Below are 9204 nucleotides of genomic sequence, written 5' to 3'. Positions count from 1 at the left end.
GTAACACGCTATCGTAGACAGGGAGACAGGGAGGCCCGACTGAGAGCCCAGCAGCAGCGGCACAGGCAGAGGCAGCAGAGAGAGAGTGAGAGGGCCCAGCAGCTTCTCCATCAGCAGGAGAAACAGTACCACAGAGAAATGGATGAAGAGGACATAAGAGACCGAGACGACTCAGCCCTTGCTCGCTCAGCGAGCACAGAGAGTGGTTTTCACACACATACAGACCGAGCAGAGGGTGACGACGGAATGGTGATGATGTTGCTGGAGCCTGAGGGGCAAACGGAACTGGGGGCTGAGGTGGGGAGCTACAGAACCCAACAGAGCTCTGAGGCAAAGGGCTACAATGAGTATACTGAGGCTGAGCAACCACACCAGTTGCTCCACGCCAGCTTTCTCCCAAAATTGTCACCTTACCTCCCACACAAAGCACTACCCAGTGCCTTAAGGCCAAAAAGTGAAGACACAATGGAGCAGGATCCGACCCCTGACGACTCTGGCTACATCTATGCTAGTTCGGTGGGCGATGCAGACATCTCACTAGGTCAGAGCTTAGACTATTTCGAGGCTGGGCTGGAGGATGTCGCTTACTTAGAACCTTACAATGACTATTTTCACTCCAAACATGTTTATAAAGAAACTGGTGACACCTCATTTGCCCTCTCCTCCAGGAGCTCTTTAGAGGGGCAAACAAAGGGAGACTACCACCAACAGGAGGCAGTAGGCTCCCGGTTGCGTCACTATGATGAGCGCTCCGATGGCGAGTCCGACAGCCCCGAAAAGGAGGCAGAGTTTGCCCTGTACCCCTGCACTGACAGCTGTGACCAGGAAGAGGATATTGACGCCATTGTGGGAGAGGTCAAAGAGAGCTTGAGCCCACAAAGCATTCAGTGTGCTGTTGATGACACCATTAGTGAAGAAAAGGAGGAAGGACAGGAAGGAGATGAATCTACACCTGTCTTCAACAAACCCCACAGGGCAACAAATCAAGTTGAGACAACTAAAAAACTGATTTCAAGCACCTCCGAAGAGCCAATTGTGATGGGGACCAGTCAACAGATGCGAGACGCCATCTCACTGGCCATCAAGGACATCAAAGAGGCGATAGAGGAGGTGAAGACCCGCACTGTAAGGTCTCCCTACACACCTGATGAGCCCAAAGAACCCATCTGGGTAATGAGACAAGACCTGAGCCCTACCACGGAGAGTGATCTGGGGCCATCACTGAGAGTTGATGTATGTAAGGATTTTCAGTACTTTCTCTTTTGTGCCTGTCATTCACATTGGCATTTTTATAATTCTCCTTGCTCCCTATAACATGACACTGTGTGTGCCCAGACATGATTTTATTTAAGCTGACTAAGAAAAGGTTTTATTCTCTGCTATCCATCTCCTCTCTCTCCCTCATATTATCACTCCACTTTCTTGACCTGTACCACTCCATTGTAGTCTATATATTTGTTTCTTCTAAATCGGACTGACCCCAATTAGTCGACTGGCTGGATCCTAAAAATAGTACATTAAATCAAATCGCAATAGCCTATTTGAAAGAGGCAAATTGTGCTCAGAGTCCTACACATTATGCATATAAATATTCATAATTAACCACCCTTAGATCTAATGCAATCAAAGCACTGTTGGGAATGATTCATTTATTGATTTTATTGATGTCTTTATTGATGTCTCCCGGCACCTTACAGTGAAGTGCTCTGGACTAGTCCTCCATCTAACGGGTTAGATCTTCAGCCTGCCAGGTATTACTACTGTACAGGATTCTAAAGATTGCTTAGACTAGATAGCGAATAGATTTGTCCAGCTGCTCATTGTCTCCTTCCTGAAACCTCCCCTGTTCCAGCCCTCAGTTATAGCCCCTCAGTAACCCTACAAACTAAAGGATATAACTCAAAAAGACCACTCCTTTTAACGGCAGCTCTATTCTAGGATCTACAGTATTGTTGGATTTTCATTAAACGACAAGTATACTATTGTCCTAAGTAGGGATGTAAATTTAAAGGAATTTCCTTAATCAATAGTTATTAACCTTAAGCAATCGTTGATCAATTTATAACATAAAAGCTAATGATGCCACCAGGGGGTGGCGCAATGGTGGGTGGTGACCTACATGTCGGCGTGCCCCTCCGTGACTTTCTTTTCCTTTCAAAATGGAAAAGTTCGAGGCAAGAGTTGGAAGCTGAGCTGGTTCACGCATCCAGGAATATTTTCGACCCATATTTGTGCAAGTTGAATATTTAAACTTTTTTGCCATCCTCCGTGATGGAATGAGTGGGTTGTTACGTAGCAGATTAAGTCTGGTGCAGATATGAACAAGGAGAGGCTGATAAAATTACCAAACATTACTAAGAGTCTTATATATAATAACCGACACAACATTTGTTTTTTCAATATATTTTATTTGGCTCATCACCATAGCAACGTATCACTTGTTTTAATTTTGCCGGCATACCTCTCCCTAGCTCTGCTTTTTTTCCTCCTGTGTGTTGTTCAAAAAGTGCCTTTATCCCGTTTCCGCCTACCGTGTTCCATCTGAATACAACTTTAGTTATATTTTATATGCACAGCCATGTTTGTTGTTTGTCGTTCTTCCGGAAGCCTACTTCTACTACTACTTCCTGCTCCACTGGTATTTTTTTTTCTCGACTGCCCCCTGTCGTTCTGGTGAGTACTACTACTACTACTACTTCCTGGCTGCATTTTTTTTTTCTTCTCAAAACGCCCTGCGCCCCAAACACTCCCGTTAATACATTAAAACAACACTGAGGATTTTTCAGTTATTATCGATAAGACAAACTCATAATCATTCATAATCAAACTCAGCATTGAATTAGCAATGAATTGATAGTCAATTAACTGTTAAAAACCCTAGTCCTAAGAGGATGTTTCTATATGGGGGCTAGGCTAACCATTAAGATCCTATAATGCGCTCTCCCTAATTTTTAACCATCTAAAGGAAGGGTACTCAAACTTAGATGACTTGTTTCTCTGTTTCTAAAGGTATAAATAAAACTATTATTTTAAATGCAAGTAAAGTGTATTAAAGTGTTGTAAAGGGGTAATTCATACAGACAGGTAATGATTATTGGTAGTGATAAAATCAAACAGTCGATCAGATAAAAATCATTAAAAAGAAAAAGAAAAGGTGTTTATTTATTTATTTATTTATTTTCCAGAGAATGGATTTCCTTCATTGAACTGAATGATTCCCCAGAAATATCACCATCCTTACTCTTGGACAGAGCTGAGGCAGTTCTAAGAGGGAGTATTATTTCATTCTCAACTCACAAGAAAAATAAAAGAGAAGAATGCCGAAATAAACTCGATCACGCGACTTAAGGAGTTGCACTCCCAACAAGCGCACTCATCCACTTAGCAAATCAGAAATGAGATCCGGACAATTACATCTCAACTTGATAATATCATCCATCAAAAGACACAATTCCTCATGCAATGATCAAGAGCAAATTATTTTAGGTTCAATGACAAATCAGGTAAATTTCTTTCCAATCAGTTACAACGCGATAGAGAAAAAACACTTATTACAGCCATCAAAGATCCACAGGGTAGGATAACATACATCACAAACATACATTGATGCAAGACATCAATTACATATTTAGAGACTTTTATAATGAGCTATATCACTCGGATAATGAATCTAATATATCAAACATTAACTCATTCCTTGGTGATATTGATCTTCCTGAACTTTCTACAGAGCAGGCTACCACCTTAGATCAATCACTTACTCTAGAAGAACTCAGGAAAGCTCTCTTCTCGATGCCCAACAATAAATCACCTGGATCAGATGGCTACCCAGTAGAATTCTATAAACACTTCTGGCCACTTACTGTATATCCCCATTATTCATCAGAATGGTTACAGAGATTAAGTCAACCTCCACCATGCCTTCGCACATGAATACCGCTCTCATTTCGGTTTTGCTCAAACCCAATAAGAACCCAAGCCTCACCTCCAGTTATAGACCCATAAACCTTATTAATTGTGACCAGCAGAATTGAAAAAAGTAATTCCATTTATAATTCACCCAGACCAAACAGACTTTGTCAAAGGCAAACACTCATCCAACAATATGCGTCGTTTATTCAGTCTGATCAGCATATCTCAAAGTAACAACTTAAATACGATTATTGCCACTTTAGATGCCGAAAAAGCATTTGACAGAGTTAATTGGACATATCTCTTTTCAATCCTCAACAAATTTGGCTTTGGAGAGTCGCTCATTCAATGGATCAGAATTCTCTACAACTCCCCATCTGCTTCTGTCATCCCCAATGGTTAAACTTCACAGTGTTTCAATCTACAACACGGCACAAGACAAGGATGTCTGCTCTCCCCTTTTCTATTCGCCATCTTTATTGAACCCCTCGCGGCAGCCATCCATCAAAACAGTAATATCGTAGGCAACTCTGTTCACAAAATCAGTTTGTAGGCAAATATCTTACTGTACATACAGAACCCAATATCATCCCCTACCGGAGATGTTCAATCTTATAGCAAAATTCTCAGCTATCTCAGACTATTCAAAAAATTGGACTAAAACCAAAGTCTTACCACTCAGTGGGGGGGGCAGCAATGCTGCAATCCAGAAACTTCCCTTAACCATCACAACGGGCATTATTAAATACCTTGGGATTGATATCTCCACCAATCTGTCAGATTTGTTTACCCTTAACTACACTCCATTGCTCAAATCCATTGAAGAAGACCTCATTCGATGGAGCAACCTAGCCATCTCACTAATTGGTAGGATAGCAGCAGTGAAAATGAATGTACTTCCAAAAATAAACTATACATTTTTAATGACCCCAGCGCAACAGTAACAGTACATTGGTTTATTACTCTAGACTCAATAGTCAATACATTTTATTGGAAATACAAGAAACCGAAAATGAAACGAGCAACACTACAGAAAAACAAAGACTGTGGAGGCCTAGCAGCCCCAAACTTTAGAAACTACGACCGAGCAAACCATCTTCAATTCATAATTAAATGGTTACAACCAGAGCAACAATTGGGCCATGGATGGTAGACATTGAACAAACGGAGGAGTTATCATTATCTGATCCACCATTCCTTACTGAATCAATAATGAAACATAAATGTTTTAAAAACCCATTTATCGCAACAACTCTGTCAGCCTGGTGGAAATTCCTCAAACTCAGTGGTCTCACTCTATCTCCAAACTAATTCACGCCAATCTGGCACAACCCAGATTTTCTGGTTCAAAAAACAGACCAATAATCTTATAGGTCTTGGCAAAGACAAGGAATTACTCATCTGGAACACATTTTTGAAAACAATTTGCTTATATCCTCCCAACCTTAACACAAAGGTATAATATCAGTGGACACAGCTTCCTTCAATTCCTTCGATTACAGCAGTCTCTAAAAGTTAAAATCAAATTGGCGAACAACATCCTACAACCACCTCCAGTGATTGAACATCTCACTCACATCGGTCACTTAAAAAAATCCCTTTTCCAGAATGTACAAACTTTTATTAAAAACAGATGACACTTTATCTTTACCTCCATAGAATGCAAAAGAGACCTTGCTGTTCCCACCGATATGACCCGCAACTTCAAAATGCAACTCCAATATAAGATTCAGCACAGAGCTCATATGACAGAACACAAAATGTTCAAAATGGACAAAACCCATTTTGGCAGTACCTGCAGCTGGCGTCCGTGTGTTGGTTTGGGCGTTGTGTGATTGCTGTTTGCTGTTGTGGGTGTGGGTTGGCTTGTAGGACGCACACAAACACACACACACACACACACACACACACACACACACACACACACATACACATACACACACACACACACACACACACATACAGGTGGTCCCATCATACACGCACACACCACCACACCTGCTGCGAGTGCACACTAGCACACTCCTGGTTGCATTCTTCTACTTTCCTCTCTCATTTACTGCCATAACTACAAATGATTATAAAAAAGTAGGAAGCAATAGATAAAACAGTAAAAACATGTGATGAACCTAATATATATAATATCATATATATATATATATATATATATATATATATATATATAAAATATTAGTGTGCCATTCTCATCTGGTTCCATACTACGCTTGAATAAAATAAAATAAAAAAAACATTCCTTTCTGTTCTCTGTGACGATTGAATGACCTTGAGACAATGAATGACATAAAAACAACAATAAATTGCAGGGTTAGCATTGAGGTGATACATAATAGCAGTGTAAGGTTTAGAAGTTAAGGTAATTCATATATTTGAGTTACCATATTTCCTCAAATACAAACAGTTACTCAAATAAAAACCGGGCCTCTGATAAATGCTGGGGTATGGTCAACACAAACAAATAAAGGCCTAAGCCCTACCTCAGATTAAGACCGGAGATAGGGGAAATTCCAACTTGAACTACTGATGCCTGTTGCACAGCATGTGTACAGTGTACAGTACAGTAAAGCATAATGTACATTTCCGCTGCATTACTGTATATTGATAAATTCATGAAAACAATCATGCTATCTTCAACACTTTTTTTGTCTTACAGTCATTGTGAGAGGTAAACTGAGAATTAGAGTGGGATTTTATTCGTCCGACGGTGTGCCGTGGGCGCACTTAATAAGTTATTATTACTTCTACTCCATGGAAATACTAATTTGAAGTATATTATTATACCTATCGATCCCCGGTACTTTTAAACGACAACTAATGCTCGCACACACACACACGTGTAATTGACCAACTGTCCATTATGACTATTGATTGTATGAGATCATTTTTATCAGTATTACTGCATCACCCTTTATTGTTTAATACGTGTTTTTGCTGTTTTGCCTCCTACTGACTACTGAAGCAGAGCGCAGTTAAAGCCTTGGGCCATATCTTTGTTTGCGCTTAATGGCTGATCATTGTCACCCAACAGGTCTGTAAGCCCTCACTCCTTACCCATACATATGCAAAAGCAGACCCGTTGATGAAAATCTCAACGTGCCAATGGGGCAATCCACCCCTTTATCACTGAGAGGTGAAAATCCCTCTCTGTAGAGGGGGATTCACATATCCAGTTTACATACAGGTCTTCTTAATAATTCTTAATTCTTAATTAATAGTTGCCAATTGATTTAATAGTTGGAAACTAATCCGTGAAGTAAACCATGGAGTTCAAGATTCAAGAGATTCAAGATTTTTGAAGCATGTGAATTAAAGTGGCATGTGAATGTGAATAGAGGAAGTAGTGTTTGGGATAATACAGCACAGTATACAACAGTACGGCGCAGCAATACGGCATCACGAACAACCCTGAACAGTGATACAGTATGCGGTACAGTATGCTACATACAGTACAGTAGGTAGTGGAGCCTAGTGTATGGCTCAGTTAGGACCCCTGGTGAGGTCAGCGTTGACAGTTATAATGGCGTGTGGGAAAAAACTCCGTCTCAGTCTCTCTGTTCTCGCTGTGTGACTGCGGAGGCGCTTGCCTGACCGCAGCAGCTGAAACAGTCCGTTGTTGGGGTGATGAGGATCCTTCATGATCCTACGGGCTCTGCTACTACACCTCCTGGTGTATAGCTCCTGCAAGGGAGGGAGGGTAGTTCCAGTAGTACGTTCAGCTGAACGCACCACCCTCTGCAGGGCCCGCCTGTCCTGGGCAGTACAGTTCCCAAACCAGGCAGTGATGTTGCCTGTCAGGATGCTCTCCACTGCTCCAGAGTAGAAGGACTTGAGGATCCTCACCGAGACCCGGAATTTCCTCAGCTGCCTGAGGTTGTAGAGACGCTGCCTCGCCTTTCTCACCAGAGTGTCTGTGTGAACAGTCCATGTTAAGTCCTCTGTGATGTGGACTCCCAGATATCTGAAACTGCTCACCCTGTCGACAGAAGTCCCATTAATCCACAAGGGCGCGTGCGTCCTCGATTGTGATCCACGGCTTAAGTCCACAATCAGCTCCTTGGTTTTGCTGACGTTCAGGTGTAGGCTGTTGTCCTGGCACCAGAGTTGTTTACCATTAGGCAGACGCCTCCACCTTTGGATTTCCCTGACTCTCCCGTTCTGTCGCCGCGGAACACGGAGAAGGCCTCGGCTGGACGTATGGCTTCATCTGGCACCAGTGGGTTCAGCCATGTTTCCGTCAGGCAGAGGACGCAACAGTTTCTCGTGTCTCGCTGGAATTGAATCCTCGCTCGAAGTTCATCCATCTTGTTCTCCAGGGACTGGACGTTAGCAAGAAGGATGCTTGGCAGAGGTGGACGGTAAGGTTGCGTCCTCATTCTGACCCGAATGCCGCCTCGTTTACCTCGGTGCTTCCTCCGTGGGCCCGCTCGTGGAACAGCGGCTCCATTTTTTATGTAGTTGTTGTTGCGAGTGTTCCCGCGTAGGATTTCCGCCGGCCACTCTGCTCCCACGGATAAAAAGTCCCAAAGTTGTTCGTTTAGGGAAATTTTTATATCCATGAGTGCATCGCGGTTGTATGAGTTAATTGTTGATGTTTTTCTAGCGTACATTGTGATAAAAAAAGGAAAAAAATACTAAAGAGTAAGAAAGTAACCGGAGCGCCGGCGCAGGCGACCGCTAGGGGCGGCGCCCAATCGCCGTAGTTTAAACTGTAAACTATCAGTTTAAACTGTTTCAACAATAAAACAATCTTGAGGGTTCAGAAGGACCCATATACTGTTTAGCCTCTCTAACATTTGTACAAATTATTATTAGTATTAGTAGTAGTTTATTCAATCTACTTTTATTGATTGATTTTTAACATTTTACTGTGCCATTGTTGTTTTTTGGAATTTGGAAAATCAATCTATTAAATGGGGGGGCTGATGGGGGACCTTTCTCAGACAGAGAGGCTCAAGAGCCGAAATTTGTTGTGATAGTTGACCATTATTTTAAATGAAATAAAAATTTGATCGTTCAAAAACCCTCATTTTGAAATCAAAAGGCCAAAGACTAGAACCTATAAATCCGCACACTTGACCACTTCAAAAAGTAGGAAAACTGCTGTTTACATCATATACCACTAGTCATTTTAATGTTTCAAGTTCTGCATTGCATACATGTAATGTCTTACCTCTTAGTCGTACATTGCAGTGTTTGTCTTACAACTCTGTGTCCATCTTGCCATTCAGTATGACGCTGCATTGTTGTGGCCCACGACAATTTAAGATGTCCACT

General features: G+C 41.9%; 1 protein-coding gene across 1 annotated transcript in view; it reads left to right on the top strand.

The window, feature by feature from the left end:
• Positions 1 to 246: 246 nt before the first annotated feature.
• LOC307233128 (amyloid-beta A4 precursor protein-binding family A member 1-like) overlaps positions 247 to 9204 on the top strand; it is a gene marked incomplete at both ends in the record, with an annotated part of 86816 nt that continues 77858 nt past the window's right edge. Inside the window, one exon of the mRNA XM_080004340.1 lies at positions 247 to 1233. Within this exon, the coding sequence (XP_079860466.1) occupies positions 247 to 1233 (987 nt within the window). The remainder of the gene's footprint in view (positions 1234 to 9204) is intronic.

The sequence above is a fragment of the Zeus faber genome, assembly GCF_960531495.2.
Source record: "Zeus faber genome assembly, chromosome: 7".
Classification (NCBI taxonomy): Eukaryota; Metazoa; Chordata; class Actinopteri; order Zeiformes; family Zeidae; genus Zeus; species Zeus faber.
Note: the sequence above shows the minus strand (reverse complement) of the source record. Positions and strands in the feature narration are given on the sequence as shown.